Source organism: Beta vulgaris, chromosome 9 (assembly GCF_026745355.1).
Source record: "Beta vulgaris subsp. vulgaris cultivar EL10 chromosome 9, EL10.2, whole genome shotgun sequence".
Taxonomy (NCBI): domain Eukaryota; kingdom Viridiplantae; phylum Streptophyta; class Magnoliopsida; order Caryophyllales; family Amaranthaceae; genus Beta; species Beta vulgaris.
The window spans coordinates 52,894,280-52,914,231 of record NC_079210.1 but is presented as its reverse complement, the minus strand read 5'-3'; the positions used below and the strand labels follow the sequence as shown (position 1 = coordinate 52,914,231).

Below are 19,952 nucleotides of genomic sequence, written 5' to 3'. Positions count from 1 at the left end.
ATTACCCAACCTCTGAGCTGGCCTGCCCTACAGACTAGTAGTCTAGCAGGGATTGGTTTTCGGACCAATTATCTTTCCTAATAATAATAAAAAAAAAAATCTTTGACAGTGAGAACATGAGAGTATCATCCTCAGAACACACAGGTGTAACACCCCTATTTGAAGCTGACTTTAAGCAAAAAAAAGATATGCTGCATTCGAGCAAGACACTAGTTAACTTGAAGAATATAGACCCGGATACTAGCCAAACTCAACGCAGGTTCAAGAAGTTTGGCAAGCCAGTGGGCTTTGACATGGAGAATTTCAAAAGACATGATCTGATTTCCAATTTTAAATTCTCTATGTATGGGCTTTGTCTAATATACTTACAATTTGGATTAAGTTTAGATTTCATATTCTTAATTATCCAAATATATGAATCAACCCAATTTCAATATTTTAAATAATGTATCCAAACACGCAATAAAGCAAATTATATGATAAGATGTTCACTTTTTACTGTTTTTTAATCTATTTGAAAAGAGTTAAAGAATATGCTCCACCATCAAATTATATGCCGTGCTTATTAGTCCAATAGGCTTATTAGCAATAGATGAACTATTCTACGACTACCTCTATTCCAAAAGCTTTTTTAGTTTTCCAAAACATGACTTCAGATCAACCACTAAAAAATACCTTAAGATACTATTCTAATAAAATGTCATTTTTTTTATACCTTTAATAGATTCTGAAAATCGAATAAATATATAAATTATAAAATACACTTTAATTTAATAACTTGCTCCTAAAATTTATACAATTGAATGTGTACATAATGGCTGAGAAAAGCACATAAATAGACCATAAAAATGACTTTATAAGCCATCAATTAATTGTTACATGAATTATAACTTACAATTGAAGTTGCACAATGTGCCATAAAAATGAGTAGTTATGAAGGCACCACGACACAGCAAGTAAGCAGCAACCCATAGTAGCCATTAATATATAGCAAAGGACGATTCTTGTTTAAGATAATGTAGCAATCAGTACTTTTTTACGTAGAAAAAAAGACATCACCAGCCACCAGGTCGTCAGAAGCTTTGGACCATCAATTAGATACCTGGATTCTTCATGTTCTTCATTTACACCCAGCTAACTTGGAACCAACTATTATCTACATTTTTAAGATAAGATTCATAACAACATTATTGAACAAAGTAATGCACTTAACATATGTAACGTATTAGATAGCCATTCTAGTGTTCCAAGATTTTAGGAATGTTTATTGTCTTATCAAAAAAAAAAAAAAGGAATGTTTATTGTAATTTTGAGTTTGACTTGGTATATATGGCTCGTACTAACTCGTAAGCGATTACTCCCTCCGTTTCCTAAAGATCTTCCTTATTACCGATAAATAAACAAATAAAAAAGGGTTAAAGTAGGAGAGATAAAATGAGTAAAATTGAATTAATAATGTAATGGTGGACCATATGATAATGACATGAGAGGGTAAAAAGGGGAAAAAGAATTCCAAATAAGGAATAAAGTAAAAGAGAGAAGATCTTTTGGAAACGCACCTAAGCGGAAATAAGGAAGATCTTTGGGAAACGGAGGGAGTATAAATTATGACTAAATTTAATTCAACTTGAAGATTAAGCAAATTTACAATAGATTATGAGAAAACAAATTTTGTGGCAAGACAAACTCAATTATGATCTGAATTAAATTTAGCACAATCAAAACAGGTTATATTATGTGTTCGGCACCTCTATATTAAATTAAGGATCCCATAAGATATATACTTTGTTCAATTATTGGATGTATTTATTCAAAATAGGAGATTTTAGTCGAGCATATTCCATAATTTTTTTTTAGAAGGAAGGAACATTAAATTACGTACTAATAATGTTTGTTACAATATTTGATGTCCCCTAACTCCCACTATACGGAATTATGGATCATCCAAATTAGTTAACAGAGTACAGTAAGTAGATATGTAGTTCCTTAGCACTATCATGGGCTATAATTGTTCGCTCAAAAGTCTTCTATCACCAAATAATAGGACACAAATATTTAGGTTCTGTTTGGTTGGGTGCAAAACATTTTCAGTATAAAAGAATTTTTATGGAAAACAATTTACAATAGAAAACACAATTCCAAAATTAGTTTTTCCGTTATTTGATGAAATGAAAGGAAAATAAAAGGAAAAGTAAGGAGGTAATGAGTATACTCTGCAAGAGAGATAAAGGAAAAGGAAGAAAACTGTTTTCTTTTATTTTATTTTGAGAAGAAAATGGTTTTCCATCATTAAGAGAGTAATATTATTCTCAGGAAATTAATTTTAGACTCTTTTGAAAACCAAACAATATAAATTAAAAATAGATAAAAATAGTTTTTCAAAAAAATGTTCTAGGCTATATCAAACGAAGCCTAATTAATTAATTAAATCACCCGTCAATTACACAATACACCCAAAAAAATTCAAAATGTAAGCAACATGTTTAAAAACTACCCTTGTTTTAATTTCGGCTGACTTTTTACATACTTCTATGTTGTTTTACCTATAATGTTTTTTTGTTACTGTAATGTATAGACTAATTACGAAACAAGCAAGTCAAGTAGAAGGCAGTAAAGAGTAAAACTTTACGCACACAATCATAGTAAAGAAGAGTATTCGAACACAGAAAGTACTTCTCCATTCCGAATTAAATGTAATAATTCACTCTTACATATGTTATGTTGAGACATATTTTAATCACAAATATCTATAATTACATACAAGTAAAAATTATAAAAAAGTACATTTTATGAAAGGACGTCACAAGACAAATCTAACAAGATCCCATCGGACTATATTTTTCCTTATATATATAAATCGCATATCTTAGTCAAAATAAAAAGTGCAAATAGTAAAAAAGTTGAATCGTTACATTTAATTCGAAACGAAGAAAGTACCTTATTCCTTGATCTTTGCTAACGTTCAGGTACCATTACCATCAATTGGTACAAGACTTTGAATGCAGGTACTCACTCCATGATAGTCAGGCAAACCACAATAATCAACATTCCTAACTCTTTTCTCCCTTAAATCATACCAAAAAACATTTGAATCCTCGTCTCGTCTTAACAATATCTCCTTACCATCTTCACAATAAGCTATAGGAGCAACTTTCAATGATCTTGTAACATCAAAATCCTCAACATGAAATAATTTAACCCAAGATTCTTTAACACCATAATTTTTCATAACCCATATATCAACATCACTCGAATGAATCACAAAATTATTAGTAGTTAATAAACACAAACACCCACCTAGAATTCCTAAGTCTACAACATCAAGTTTTTTGTCATCACCATCACATACCAACCAATTCACTTGATTTCCCCTGTTTATACCATTCTCTTTGAAACAATCAGGCATGGAAATCTCACCCCATTTCTCATTACAAACATCGAAACTCGAAAGTCGATGTTCATTCATAGAAGTACACCAAAACATCCAATGAAGCAAATGATTATTCACAAGTGCTCCATTTCTTGAAGCTAAAGTAGCATGATTAGATACTTTTTCCTCAATAAATTTCCAAGAATTTGATCTCATACTATACACCATAACTTCCCTAGCATTAAAAATTGACCCATCTTCACAAGCATATACAAAATTAACAATCCTCACAATCTTATAATCATCCCTTTTAAAATCATATCCTAACCCAAAATTTACATACAAATAATTCTTGGGTACCTGTAATTTTGGGATTTTTCTAAACTTTAACGTAGATGGATTAACCAAACAAACATCGAAATTTTGAGTTTTATTATGATTAAGATTACAGAGAATTAAACCATTGCAAGACCCAGAAATACCTGAGAAAGATAAATCTTCATTGAAGAAGCAAAGTTTCATAGCAGGAGATTTAAGGGAGTTTAAGAAAACAGAGTAAAGAGATTGATGATTATTAGTGTAGAAGATTAAGAGTTGATTAGAGGAGGAGAGAGAATTAAGATGAAGATGAAAGTTGATGAAATTTGAGCTGCTGATTATGGTGAGCCATGATTTGCAAACAGTTTTCAAACGAAGAAGACATTTTATGGGTAAATGTGCAAATATGATGAAGATTAGTTCTATGGGTAAGGTATCCATTAATGGATTCTCTCTCTTAAATTCCTCCATGGATGTGTGAGAATGAAAGGTCGTTGAAGAATGAAAGAGTCTTCTTTCGGTTTGTTATATTTGTAGTACTTTCTCCAACAGTTTGAGAAACTTATCCAAACTGCTTCTCTGATCTGGTGTAAATAGTGAGTATATAATTGTAAAATATCTAGTTTATCAATATGTTTGTAAATAGATCTTACACTTTTTTTTAACACGTATTTTAAGAGTAATTTTTTTTTATTCTGTAATTTACTGGCCCAAGCAGGCTCAGCCCTCATGAGTTAGGACTCTTAGGAGCTAGGAGCCACGAGGTAAGAAGGGGATCCAACTCATAAGGAAATTTCCAGAGACTGAAAACTGAAGATTTATACCCAGAAGCATAAATCCACACGAACACCCCAAATAAGGGGTTGATGAGAATCGAACTCCCAACCATGCTTATGGTTGGAAGATGGAGACTCCAACCATTGGGCCCCACATGATTCTATAAGAGTAAAAATTTATGGACTAGTTGGTTTGAGTGATACCTCAAGTTCTTTCATGTTTAACAAGTGGCATGTGAGGAATAATTTAATAGTATGATTAGTTTGTATGTGTTGTTTATTTGGTGTGGAACTATATTAGTAAAAAGAAGTGGAGATAAATTACTGTATTTAAATTATTGTAATGTAAACACTTTGACTCTTCATTAATTTCCAACAAAATAACTTTTTTTTTTTACAATTCTCGAATATATAATTTATATCTATGACAACTTGACAAGAAAAGCCATGAAATTGCAAATTGGGATCAAATTTTTTCATCCATACATGAGGAGTTGAGGTTATTGTTGAAGGCTTGAAGCTATAATGTATAGCGCGCAATACACATGGATCGTAAGTGTATCACATTAATAAAACAGGATAGATGAATTAACTTTATAAGATAAATGAGCTATTCACTTATTGTCATATAATTTTAGTTTTTATATTTAGGGGTGTAATTCTCTAACCCTCAAATCAAATTAACGTATGCAAGATTTTGATTTAGTAGGGCAGTTCTATGTACCAATTTTTTTAAAAAAAATGATGTTGACATGAGTGGGGTTGACAGTAACTTCTCACATACTACGTTGACCCTACCACAAGCTTTTTTCTTGTGAATTCTATAGACTATTAAACTGAAATCAGGTGGCAAATATCGAACCATAATCTTACACTAAATGTACAAGGGCCAGGGCGAGTGCCGTCGTGCCGAGACATGCACATGACCTAGATGCCTCAATTGAAAGGAATCTATATCTTCTCAACTCCGTCATTAATGGCTAAAAACAAAGATATAAAAATTTCTCCACTATTACCCGTGAACCGTGATGAAGGTGTACTATGGTATTTAATACCCTATTCGCCCGTTTAATAGTTGGTCATAAATGGTGGTAATTAAAATGAAATTGTGTGTAAATTTGTGAAGAATATTATTGTCCATTCTCACATTAATGCTAATTTATACTAAAGTGTCCACTTTCCTTCTTGAATTTTCATTCCCATCCAATACCACCTTGTAGGTGATAATAAGTGGTGATGAAAATTGCTTCCTCTTAGAAACAAAACCACAAGGTTAGGGGTGAGATTGATTGCCCATGGAGAAAAAATGCCTCACCGTAGAGATTTTAAGGGTGCTTCCCCAATAAATTTACACTTAAAATTCATTCCCATTATCGCAATTTATTAACAACTACCAAACGAGCCGTACGAGATGAAGGTGACCATTATCTGAGTATTACCACTTCTGGTTTTATCGATATATCGTGTGACTTTTAACGTCTAAAATTTGTCCATTAATATAAGTAACAAGATTACATTACTATGTTCATCGTTCATTCTTTCTATATATGATAGTTGTTGGAACAGACAGTTTGCAATGACAGAAGAGATAGGATTTCGAGACTGTGTCATGGTAGGAGACCACTGACTTGAAAGCAATTACGGTCCGACAACGTTGGTAATCGATCTTGGCCGGAACGCCCCCGAAGGTTAACACAGTAGCCTAGAATGCCACCACTAACAGACTAAGCTTTGGAGAAAATCACGAAAACCCAGGACAAGAAAGAAGAAGAAAAGAAGAGAAGAGAAGGAAGAGAGTGTTTTTTTTTTGTGTGTCTTAAACTGATCAGAAGGCACTGATTTTATAGGAGAAAATCAGGCCAAAAACGGAAGACATTAATTGGGAGGATAATGAGGAATTGCCATCAATCCTGTAACGGTCAAACCGTTAAAAATCTCCAACAGTCACAAAACCGCCACACACGCGCTCAGTCCCGGGTCCAAAACTTTAGTTAAGTTAAGTTTATTCCCCAAAGCCCAAGGCCCTGGCCCGATCCGGGCGACGCGCACGTGTGTGATAGCAAGCCCAAACCAAACATGACATCCAACCACAAAAGCATCTCAAGTACCAATTCAATAGTAGAAAGGAGGAAGGGAATATATAAACAAGGAGGCATTCCCTCCCACAAGCAATGTGGGACAAGCAACAAAAAAAGCCATGGCTTTTCCAAGTCTTAACTCCAACAATAGTTAAAACTTAAAAGTGGCATTTACTTTGAGAATTGTGATTAGTGTAAAAAATACATGTATAGATTAAAAATAAAATGAGAGAGGTAGAAATATGTTAGATTATACGACCCGTTGAATTATGAAATGTATATTGATGAGTCTTAATGCCAAACTTGCTTGGTGGATAACTCACTTTGTAATTTTGATGTCACAAGTTCGAACCTCACTACTCACTTGTGCTGGTAAAACTTTCCTTATATCCCTCTACTCTCAAGCGTTGACCTGTATAGCTGGACTGACTAACTTACAATAGGTATTGATCCAGTAGAATCTTTATTTTTACAAACGGATTCCCGATGTGAGGGCAAAAAAAATTGATGAATTTTAATAAAGTTTTTTAGTGCACCTATGAAAAAGTAATGGTGCAAGATGTGTAGTCGCAGTCTAGCTAACTTTTAAATGTAACATCCAAAAGACATTGAAGGACACCTTTTTTATAATACATGCACCATTTTGATTCCTCTTTTCGATGTTTCCGTAATAGACAGTTCTTCCTGACCAATTTACAAAGGATTAATGTACATTCTCTGATAATAGTAACCGAATGAATTAGAATTAATTTTTTAGTTTCCACGTTATTTGATATATAAGTTTAGTGAGTGTGATTATGTTTTAAAGTAAAATTTCAAACCCACCTGATTACTTTTAAAGTTGGTCGGGAAAGATAACCTGTTACAGTTTCACATGGATTTGAGATGCAATCACAACCCTCCTTATACTCACACCCTTAATTTATTTATGTGCCTTATAAAAATGGTAAAATAATACTCGTAGTGTGAAATGAAGGTAGTATTTTAATTTCTTACGTAGTAAGCAGTTTTCTTATATTATAAACATTTAAAAGGATTGTCTTATGTCCATTCCTTGGTGACAGTTGAGAGCAAAATTTTCCAAAAATATGACTTTTAACGGAACCGTGTAGGCGTGTGCAACAAACAAAAAATATGAAATTAAGTTGATGTACTCTTTTCTAGATTTGTTATTAATCATACCAGACAATGATTGAAAGCCAATCTATCATTAAAAAAAGTTAGGTTACATGCAACTCTTGGGGTTGCATATAAGACATAAATACACAACTTAAAATGAAAATAAGTTGTGAATTAACGGAAATTTTTTGCATCAAACGATGTAATAAATAAATGATCAATTAATGCAACTTATTTCCATTTTTAACTTCTTATATACAACTCTTAGGGCTACATAGAGTTTTTTCCTTTAAAAAAATTTATTTGCTCTCTTTGAGACACATTGCGATAAATCTTACCTTTGAATACGATGCATATAGACCTCTCTAAAATTTGTCTTTATGCTACAATCATATGAAGCCTTTCTACAATCATCCATTGATTATTAAAGATTCAATAATTGATGATGAAGAAATGATGATTATACAATATATAATTCCACTTGGTACTTCCTACTTTTATCAAACAAAAAGAGCTTAAGAACACTATTTTTGCCACTTTCTCTTCATTGACTAACAAAAGATAAGGTTCTTTAATTATCTTTGAAAGGGATTGAACATCTTGCCAGACTTTTGGGATAATTTGAAACTTCTTGATAATGACCTCACCTAGCTATTTGGTCTTTTGAACAACTAACAAGCTTAACTATGCAGTTCTGCTATCTTGGAGCGAGGAATGAGTAAATGTATTAGCGTTCGTCTAGTGTAATTATAAATACAAGTCAAACTAGTGTTATGATGCTCCTTCCGTCCCAAAATATAGTTCTCATTTCCCTTTTTTCATGGTAATTTATGCAAGTATAATATAAGAGGGATATTATTAAAGATTTTTTGTTTATTTAAATAAATGTTGTATGGGAAAAAATTATTTTAGGAGAGATCAGAATGGAAAAGAATTGGGGAAAGAGCATTAATTGAAACATGTTGGTTGAATAAAAAAAGGAAAAAACATAATTCAAGAAGCAAATAAATAATTGGGCACGGTTTTTCTAAAAAAATTACGGAAAAATGTGAAAATAAATATGGAAATGAGAACTATATTTTGGGACACCCAAAATGGAAATGGGACCTATATTTTGAGACGGAGGGAGTAATATTCAACCTTTTTTACTTGGAGGGTTTGATTTGACCTACATTGTATGCATTTTATGATCACTTCCTTTATATTTTTCCTTAACTATGATGGCCAATAGTTATTTTAGGTAAAGGAGAGATAAAATGTGTTATGTTATTCTCTCCACCTAATAAAACAACTCCATAAATTACCATTTGCACTCCCTAAGAAAAATCACAGCACCCCTAGATTTCCACCCTTATTACGTTTGCTACAAATTAAACGTTTCATCCTTCATCAACAAAACTTCTTGTTCACTTTCTTAGCTTTTTGATGCAAAGCAGGGGAAGTAATTATAAATTGTTCTTCACTTTAATGCACACACAAAGAGAAAATAACCAACACAAGTCAATATTGTAACACACATCGAGTATCATGGAAAAACCTCAACAAGCTAGTGAAAGACATAACCACACAACTCATATAACTCCCTCTTTATTACTACCCAATTCTTACAACCCTAAAACCAAGCACAACAACATATCATCTTTCAACTACTCATCAAAACACTCATGTTTCCTTCTACTAATTTTCATAGCCATTTTCCTTCTCTTTCAAATCCCATCTCTTCAATCTCCACCTTGGCTCGAATCCATCAACAATGGCTACCCTTCAAGAACAGATGATCATCAAGAATCCGCGGCGGAGAAGCTTCGAGATTCAATCACATTCCTACCATTGAAGGACTTAAGGTACAAGAGCACCGCCCACCAAGGTCATACATGGTTCATGAGTTCCATGTATGACATTCACGAGGAAGGTGAAGTGCAATACCAAAAATTCCCTTCAAATGCTTCAAAGGGTAGAATCCTATGTATTAAGGGGAATGATAAACATGATGGTTCATGGAATTATTATGCACTTGCATGGCGTGAAGCGTTACCCTACAATGCTACTTTCATGAAAGGCCTAACTTTTGTGTCATATAATCATTATAATTATGATAATATATGGCATGGTTTATCCGCAATTTTTCCGTTTGTTGCATGGCACATGAAAAATGAGTGCAAGTTACCATCTAGATGGATTTTGTATCATTGGGGTGAACTTAGGACTAAGATGGGCATTTGGTTAAGTTTGGTGTTGCATTCTACTTTTGGTGGGCCTCAGAATATTGAAGGGTAAGTGCATTTTTCATTTGGTCCCATCAAACTAAAGACTAAATCGTTTTTAATTATGTCAATTGCTTTTAAGAAAGAACTATGCAGAGGTGGGCATGGGCCGGGCTGAGCCTGTTCATGAGCTCGGCCCGGGGGCTTGAGTAAATGTCGGGCCGGGCTTAAAATTTTTAAAAATGTGTCCGCGGACTCGTGCTTCCCGCGGGCCGATCCATGTTTTATGTTGTATTTTTGACAATTTTAGGGTAAAAAACAAAGGAAAGGAGCGTTTGGCCCGCGGGCCGGCCCATGCAAGCTTGTGCCGGTGCGGGCCAGAAATAAAATTTCTTGACCGTGATAGGCCCGCGGCCCACATAACGGACCTCGAGCGGGCTCGTGCCGGCCTGGCCCACGCCCACCTCTTTCAATCCCTACTCGTAGAAATTGATCTCTTCACTAAAGGAAGAAAAACTATCACGTTTATTCCTTAAATTTTTCGCTTAATTATAAATTGTGGCATAATATAATTCATGTTCATTTTTTCTTTTCTTTTCTGGAGTGTTAACTATGACGTGATCATAGGTTTGAAGGGGTGGAAGAAGAGCATCCAATCTGCTTCGAAGAAGCAGTGGTGATGAGGCACAATGAGGGAGGGATGTCAAGGCAGAGAAGGATGGAAACTTATGATCTCATAAGGTGTAAAGCAAGAACATTTTGTAATGTGAGCATAGACAGTAAGGCTAATGAAATTGGAATGACACTATTATTAAGGACTGGGCCCAGATCTTTTAAAAATGATGCAGCTGTTATTGACATCTTTAAAAGTGAATGTGACAAGATTAACAACTGCCAATTATTGGTTGCTTACTCTAATAATCTCACATTCTGTGAACAGGTTAGTCAATCTTTAAAATTATTGCTATTTCGATTCGTTGGCCTTATTGCTGAAATTGTCAATGGGGTGTTTGTAAATGAATTATGTGGTAGTTTTTTTTAATAGTTTCTTCGTTCTGTTATTATTGCAATATATATTGGCACATTTTTAAGAAACTCACGTGAAAAGAGAGAGATATAGATATATAAAAAGTGGGACTTATATAATAGGAGATAATAGGGAGAAGCTATTACCAAACAAGTTTTTATATTGCAATTGATATGAAACTTTCAAATTAAGGAAATGTTGCAATTGATAAAGTACGGAGGAAGTATTTGCTTTTGGCTTCTTTTATATAGTCAATAGCATTAAAGAATTCTTCCCTTAAAAAAAAATTAAAGAATTCTTGTAAATGACAGTTTAAGGTAGCCGGAAAAACCTATTTTTAAGTTAACTTTAAAATTTTAGTCGTCTTACTTGCTTTTTATGTTGGTTTTTCCATTTAATTTGCGTAAAACTGTAAGTAGAAAATCTATAGAAATTGAAGAAACTAATCAACAAGATTCCATTGTTACTATTAGAGAAGAAGAAGAGAGAGAGAGAGAGTTGTATTTAGAGAGAAGATATCAGAATATCTGAGTTTGTTACAAGATAGGAAAGTAGTTACAAGTAGTCTATTTATATCAGAAAGACTAACTAACTAACTACTATATTATTACATGATATAATTTATGTATATTAACTTATAAGAAATCAAATAGATTAAACCTGAATTATAAGAATGAGTTGCGCCGTGGTATGATGGTCACTACCTTAGAAATGAATTTCGCCACCACCGGTGCGGATTCACGATGACGTTCGTCCCCCAAGTTTCACACAACTATCTCTGACTCCGTGCACCCGGATCAAAGATTGGTATTTATCAACAACTGTTCAAATCTTAGAGAGATAATAGGGTAGGCTTGTGTTTAGGGTTTATTAGAATAGAATAATGAAATCTCTTTTTGAAGAGTAGTATTTATATTAAAGTAGAAAAAAGGAGTCCCACGATTGCGGAAATCGTAAGCCGCGTCAAAAGACGCTCGCCCGATCGAGTCATGCGAAGCCACCTGATCGGGCCCGAGAACGCACGGCAACAGAAAGCCAAAACTGAGGAAAAAAGCGCTCGCCCAATCGGGTCGGGCGGAGGCCAAAAACTAGCCGAAAAAGGAAAAGATCGTCTCGATCACCCGATCGAGCGATCCATTGGCCGGCCGGGCGGACCTTCGCCCGGTCGGGCACGAAGCTAAACTTCCTAATATTTAGCTCAACAGATAAGATATAAACACATTGAAATCCTAATATTAAATGATAATTATTGTGTGTTCTTTTGGTAATGACAGGTTAAATTGATGAGCTTAACAGATATTTTGGTATCACCTCATGGAGCACAATTAACAAACATGTTCCTAATGGATAGGAACAGTAGTGTAATGGAGTTTTTTCCAAAGGGGTGGCTCAAGTTAGCTGGGGTAGGCCAATATGTTTTCCGTTGGCTTGCAAGTTGGTCAGGGATGATACATCAAGGTGATTATCGTGACACCAACGGTGACAATTGTCCCTATTCTGAAGATGATCGTCGATGTATGTCCATTTTTAAGAGTGGTCAAATTGAAGTTAATCATACTTATTTTAGGGATTGGGCTAAAAATGTGTTGAATGAGGTGCAAATTAGGAAAATAAATGAAGCATCTAATAAGAGTCTTAAATCTAAGACCATAAGTTGTGCTTGTGATATGTAATGTGCTTATAAAGATCAGATGATGGTCATTGAATTCGACATCAGTACTTAGTTAATGTGATCAAATTGAAATTGAGATCTGTTTGATGGGGATTGTATAATAAGGCAAAATCTTATATAAAAAAAGGAAAATCTCATTCCGTTATCTTCCTAATTTAGTCGCAATATTTGTTTTTTTTTAATGGTTTTATAATACACATTCGACTTTTAATGTATTTAGTTATATATTTGTGAATAATAATGAAAAGTCAAAAAGAAAGATAATTATAAGCTGATATTAGGTTTTCGACCTGTCTTTTTCTTCCCCTCTTCTAGATAGACTCATTTTTTTGGGTTCTTTGTTTCCTTTGATGAGAGTTTGGAATTTGAGTTTTTATCTTCCCTTGTGGAAGTTTAGAGTTTGAAATTCATGAATTCTTGGAAAGATGTGGTTCTTTAATTGTTTGTTTATTATATAATTTTGCAATCGGTATTAATTTCTTATTTATAATCTACATGATCCAATAAACAAATGTATTCTGAAAACTATATCCAAGTGATAGATGTAGAAGGCTGCATGATTCAACAAACAAATAGAGACCATGATAAATTATCATTTGGTGTATCGTCATCATAACAAGAATTCTATTTCAAGTATTATTATTTATTAAGGTTATTTCGTCTTTTTGTTTTCCTTAATATCTATTATAGATATATTATGACTTTTATAAATGAAATTTATCATTTTTCATATAAAATAAAATTACAAAAAGTCGGCATTATGTAATACACGTTGAAAGAATTCACTAAGATTCGTTTGAATATACTTTGGATCCCTAATATTTTTATTACAGTCAAAGTCGACTAAATACTGTCAAGCAACGTTTCACAAAAAACACGGCCCAAGAAAGTCAAACAATATAGTTAGGTCCATTTGCATGATAGAGTCCTTTATAAGTCTTTCTTCTTTGTATGAGACAAATTTACTACACTCTTCGTCTGTTTTTTTTTTCTCCACTTGTTACCTAAGCACAATGTTTTATTGCATGATAGAGTCCTTTATAAGCACAATGTTTTAGCGCTGCTTTTATCGACAAGAATTTATATTGGTGATGAAATTTTTCATGATTTTGTCATTTGAAGTTGTTTGGTTGATATGAAGTTAAGAAAATGAATGTAATGGAAATTCCTAGGAAATTTTAAATTCCCGCATGATGTGGGAATTTAATACCCACTCCTCCCTTGGACAATCAAAATTCATGGAAATTGTAAATTCCTTTATGTCAACCAGATAAATTTAGGCCATTTTCTAGGAATTACATAAGGGAAGTAATTTCTTAGAAAATGAAGCTTGCTACATGAATTAAATTTCCATGTACACCAAACGAACACTTAGGATTTGTATTTACCAGCCCATTTGATTAGATGTCATAAATGGTGGTGAATCTGGTAATGATAATGCATTCTAGTGTAAATTTGTAAAGGAAATCTCACATCATTACCCATGGTAATGCTACTTGATCCCAAAACATCCATTTTTTCCCTAAAATTTCATTATTATCCATTACCACTTGAGAATGTGGTATTGAGTGGTAATGAAAATTTATATAGGGAAATACATATTTTGTGATGAACTTTCATTACCATAGTCATTGACATAAGAACTTCTTTACAAATTTACACTAAATCACATTACCGTTACCATCATTTATTGTCACTAACCAAATGGGCCGTTAGGGGTAGCAATTGGAAAAAAAATTAGAATATATATATATATATAGGTAGAAATAATTTATAGACTACATGTCAATAAAGAATTTAGTCGCAAGTAAGGGTGTTTGGTTCATATAGTGGTATGGGTTTGAAATCATGAATAAAACTAAGGTGATATACGTTTGGAACTTGATACCTAATACCATGTTTTTGTTTTATTTGAAAATGGAATTTTGTTTTTCCTTTTATTTGCTACCTAGAGGTATTGGTATGAGTCATACTCACCTCCTCTTTGGGTTTCTACACCCCATATCTTATGGATTTGAGGTATGAGTTTTAAATCTATCAATTTATTAAACTCATACCTCATACCTTATACCAGAATCATATAAACCAAACACGAAGTGTTAGAACATCCATTCATGAATAATGTAGCAACTAAAAGGATATACGGACGATTACTTGATTCCGGTCAGGATTAAGGCAAGTGGTCGATTTCCTTGAGGTTTGCCAAAATTAATTAGCACATGAGTTTCTTTCAAAAAAGAGACTTTTTGCTAAACGCTACTACATATATTACCACTTGTAATTAAAGCACACCGAAGCCCTAGTTTTTCTACCCTCGCTTTAGCTACAAGCATTACATCCTTCATTTGTAATGCTTCTTCCTTATTTCAGTACATATTTATAGGGTATTTGGTATAGAAAAACGTGAGGTAGGAAATGGATTCAGATAAACTTTTTCATTTCTAATTGTTTTGTATGAGTATTAAGTAACAAATATCGTTTCCGGAGGGAAACACAATCTCCCGTTTGTTATCCTTATCAAACTAGTGGAAACAAATCACGCTTCCTTCCTCAATCATAAACCTCTCAATTGTTTCTATTCCACTAGAATACCAAACAACTATTAAAGATAACAATTATTATTTTCATTTTCCCTCCTTATCCAAATCCTTTCCATTCCGTTTCCTTTAGTCATACCAAACGCCCCCTTAAAAGAGTGAATAACTAACGATTTCAATGTGCACACAACTACTAAACATTTGAGGTTTTTATCATACACTGGAAGTCATGGAAAAACTTCAGCAAGGTAATGAAATACCTATCAACAACTCTAATAATATTCCTCCCTTGATCATAAGCACTTCATACAACCCTAAAACCAAGCACAACAACATACCATCTAATTTCCACTACACACCAAAACACTCATGTTTAATGTTACTAATCTTTCTAACCATTTTCCTTCTCTTTCAAATCCCATCTCTTCAATTCGCTTCGTTGATCGAGTCTAAGAAGGATGGCAACCCTCCCATAGATGATCATCAAGCATCAATGGCTGAGAAGCTTCGAGACGCGGTCACATTCCTCCCATTGAAGGACCTAAGGTATGCCAGCACCGCTCACCAAGGTCATACATGGTTCATGAGCTCCATGAATGACACTCATGAGGAAGGTGAAGTGCAATATCAAAAATTCCCTTCAAATGATTCAAAGGGTAGAATACTATGCATTAAGGGGAATGATGTACATGATGGGTCGTGGAATTATTACGCACTTGCATGGCCTGAAGCGTTACCCTACAATGCCACTTTCAAGAAGGGATTAACATTTGTGTCATATAATCATTATGATTATAACAATATATGGCATTGTTTATCCGCAGTTTATCCATTTGTGGCATGGCATTTGAAAAATGGGTGCAAGTTACCTTCTAGATGGATTTTGTATCATTGGGGTGAACTCAGAACTAAGATGAGTCTTTGGCCAAGTTTGCTATTGCAATCCACTTTTAGTGGGCCTCTCAATATTGATGGGTAAGATTCTCTTTTTCATTATCTTGTTAATTCTAAAATTTATTATTGTGAACTCGATCTATATAGCTACTTATAACGTCCTATGTTGTTTGAGCTAGCCTAAAATTCCCAAAAGTGCAGGAGAATTCATTCCATCCACACCTCGTCGTCGAACATGGATTGGCTCAGATTGGGCACTAGAATAGCATGAGATCTGCTGTCTAAACCGGGTCATGCTAAGTTGATCAACTTATTGTGATATAGATAGAGTATTAAACTATTTCTGGGACTCCAACCCTTACCTTTTTGGTTGAGTTGGTCCTTTGACATGGTATCAGAGCCAGCCTGACATAAAGGTCACGGGGTTCAAATCTCATCCACCCCCTCCTTTCTAAGTGGAATATTTAGCATCAGGTATGAGGGAGACCTGTGTTGCATCCACACTTCAAGCCCAACATGCCCTCGCGTGATGGAACGTGATATAGTATTAAACTATTTCTGGGACCCTAACTATCAGTTTAAGCTTTTGGTTGAGTTGGTCCTTTTAATTTAACAATATGAATGAATTATTTATTGACTAGTTCCCGTCCAAAAAAAAAAAAAAAAGTTCCTCTAGTGAACTCTTGATGCATAGTTGCATGTGTTTATAAGTACAATTACATCCTCATCACTAAGAGATGACATACGACGACTGTGCTTATGTGGTTTAGGTTGTGCAGCCAGATTGGCCATGGCATAGCCCATAGGCTCACCCTGTCGCATCGTTTTATGCCTCCATGCCTAAACTGATATATTGCGATTTTGTCGTACTAGGTCATGTTTTACCGTGTTGGATCGTGCAAAGCTTCGAGCCAACTCGACATAATCTCATCTTTAATTTAGTATCATCACCTACATATACGAAATCTTTCTTCCGTCCCTAGGAGAAATAAAATATTTCTCCCTTAGATTTTATACGCTCTTTAATTACCGATTATTAAAACTTATAAAATAAATTGATATTTTAAAAACACATTTTGAGACTAATCCAACAATATATTATATAATAGTATTTATATTTATATATTTCAAAAGACGATCAGAGTTAGTATTTGAATAGTGCAAAATTTTCAATATATTACATGTATTTTGAAACCGATGTGGTATACATTATCTAAAAATAATAAGATTTTCGGATATATATTAATGATGCAATGTATGACAGGTTTGAAGGGGTGGAAGAAGAGCATCCAATCTGCTTCGAAGAAGCAGTGGTGATGAGGCATAATGAGGGAGGGATGTCAAGGCAGAGAAGGATGGAAACTTATGATCTCATAAGGTGTAAAGCAAGAACATTTTGTAATGTGAGCTTAAACCGTAAGGTTAATGATATTGGAATGACACTATTCATGAGGACTGGGCCTAGATCTTTCAAAAATGATGCAGCTGTTATTGACATCTTTAAAAACGAATGTCACAAGATTAACAAATGCCGATTATTGGTCGCTTACTCTAATAACCTCACATTTTGTCAACAGGTTAGTTACTAGTTAGTCCATTTTTTAAAGATATTGCTTCTCTGAAATTCATTTCACAATTTTAGGTTTGATTTTTATACTCACTCTGTCCCATAATATAGTGTTTGTTTCTTTTTTACACGGTCTCCAAGACGTAACTTTAACTTTTAATATCTTCAATTTTGTATTAATAAAAAATTTAAAAAGTTCATATTTTGAAACTACACATTGAGACAAATCTAACAAGATTTCAAATAAATATGTTTTTTTATATATACACATGAGAATATTCGGTCAAAGATTTTAAAGTTTGACCCATCAAAAATGAAGTATGTACTATATTATGAGACGGAGGGAGTAGTCAACAAATGAAAAAAGAAAAAAAAGAGGGTGTTCCTTTATGTGCGTCTGGGTTCACCATGAGATAGAGCTAGTATGGGCCGGATCCTTATATCGTTGTATCAACCTTTTCTATAAACTTCAAATGGTTGGATAAAAATACAATGACTACAAAAAAGTTTTACGTAGTCAACAACTCGCCGTAACTTGTGAAATTTGAATCAGTTATTTTTAATCTTAAATCAACAATATTCATTGAGTTGACTTTATAATTAGATTTATAATTAAAATTAACACATTAACATATTTGTATATTATTATTTGTATATATTAAGTCGTTTTAGAGAATATTTATAGTACACCTGGGTGTACCATGCTCATGGTACACCCAAGACTATTTTCTCCAAATGAGCAAAATGAGCGAATGAGCAAAATGAACAAATGAGCAAATGAGCAAACATTTCTATTCATTTAAGAAAATAAGCAAACACTTTTATTACAAAATGAGTAAATGAGAAAAATGTCCATATGAGCAAATTTGGTGTCAAATAAGCACCTGAATTTTATTTATTACAAAAATACCCCTGGGTGTACCATGAGTGAACTCGTCGTTTTATATTCCACAAATCTTTATTAATAGTGATAGCAAAATATATAAAGAAAAAAAAACAATATACTAAAAGAAAGAAGATAATTAAGTAATTGACACTATTCAACAACGTTTGTTTTTTATAATTTTTATTTTCTTTTAAACTAGTATTTTCTCTATTTTTATGTTTTTAAGGTTTAATTAAATTAATGAGCAAAGTCTATAAAAATAAAGGGGTAAGATTTCAATAATTATAGTGGTTATAATTTTATTGTAACCGTTGGATAATCGCTCTATTATTTTATTAATTTTTTAGGAGAATTATTATTATTAATAATATTATTGTTATTGTTGTTCATTATATAGAATCCTTCTTATTTTCTCCATGACTTTTAATCAAATTAAAAGCATTATGAAAAATCCTAGAATATTATATTCCATATTCTTGTTTCGATAGGTAACAAATAGCATATATGAGATAGATCAAACAATGTCTTAAAATACTAAACTTTGTTTTATATATAAGTCAAAAATTACGCTTAATACTAACATTTTAAGAACACAAAATAATCAGAATGTTGCAACTAATAGAAAAAAGAGGTATAATTGACATAATAAACCCTAAATGACAATATATAAACACATGAAACTTAGCTTTTAATATAAGATGTTAATTATTGTGTGTTCTTTTGGTAATGACAGGTCAAATTGATGAGCTCAACAGATATTTTGGTATCACCTCATGGTGCCCAATTGACGAACATGTTCCTAATGGATAGGAACAGTAGTGTAATGGAGTTTTTCCCAAAGGGGTGGCTTAAGTTAGCTGGGGTAGGCCAATATGTCTACCATTGGCTTGCAAGTTGGTCAGGGATGATACATCAAGGTGCTTATCGTGACACCAATGGTGACAATTGTCCCTATCCTGAAGATGATCGTCGATGTATGTCCATTTTTAAGAGTGGTCAAATTGGAGTTAATCATACTTATTTTAGGGATTGGGCTAAATATGTGTTGAATGAGGTGCAAATTAGGAAGATAAATGAAGCTAATTCTAACAAGAGTCTTGAGTCTAAAACTATAAGTTGCGGTTGTGATATGTGACGTGTTTATGAAGATTAGTAGTATAGATTACAAAATTATTATTTAGGTCGTATATGGAGTTAAGCATGAAAAAGGGTATTAGATTTTACAAAAAAATGCAGTTTATCCACCCAAGTTGTAAAAGTTGCACTTTTCTCACTCAAAGTATAACTTTGTTAACTTTTCTGTTAACTTCAAATAAAATCAATAAGAAAAGGCTGATTCGGCACTGAAAACGAGAATAACAATCTTTCTATCTCCTCCTCTCAAAACCAGATTCACCACCTTCCATCCATCATTCTACCTCATGTCGTTCACCCCACCTTCCAAAATCACCAAAACAAAATCGAACTCAAAACCCACCATTGATGTTGCACGCACAAAAGTAAA

At 33.3% G+C, this 19,952-nt stretch overlaps 3 protein-coding genes across 3 annotated transcripts; 2 read left to right on the top strand and 1 right to left on the bottom strand.

The window, feature by feature from the left end:
- Positions 1-687: 687 nt before the first annotated feature.
- Positions 688-4,253, bottom strand: LOC104904746 (F-box protein CPR1). The gene is made up of 2 exons (XM_010693113.4): positions 2,938-4,253; positions 688-1,156 (listed from the first exon to the last, which is right to left on the bottom strand). The coding sequence occupies exon 1, from the start codon at positions 4,157-4,159 to the stop codon at positions 2,963-2,965; it is 1,197 nt and encodes a 398-aa protein (XP_010691415.1). The 5' UTR covers positions 4,160-4,253; the 3' UTR covers positions 688-1,156; positions 2,938-2,962.
- A 4,658-nt stretch (positions 4,254-8,911) lies between these two features.
- Positions 8,912-12,652, top strand: LOC104905051 (uncharacterized). Its single transcript, XM_010693497.4, has 3 exons — positions 8,912-9,934; positions 10,493-10,805; positions 12,167-12,652. The coding sequence occupies exons 1-3, from the start codon at positions 9,189-9,191 to the stop codon at positions 12,563-12,565; spliced, it is 1,458 nt and encodes a 485-aa protein (XP_010691799.1). The 5' UTR covers positions 8,912-9,188; the 3' UTR covers positions 12,566-12,652.
- Positions 12,653-15,302: 2,650 nt separating this feature from the next.
- LOC104905050 (uncharacterized) lies at positions 15,303-19,601 on the top strand. The gene is made up of 4 exons (XM_057392304.1): positions 15,303-16,076; positions 16,869-16,873; positions 17,223-17,572; positions 19,182-19,601. Exons 1-4 carry the CDS (start codon positions 15,331-15,333, stop codon positions 19,581-19,583), a joined length of 1,503 nt encoding a protein of 500 aa, XP_057248287.1. The 5' UTR covers positions 15,303-15,330; the 3' UTR covers positions 19,584-19,601.
- Positions 19,602-19,952: the final 351 nt, after the last annotated feature.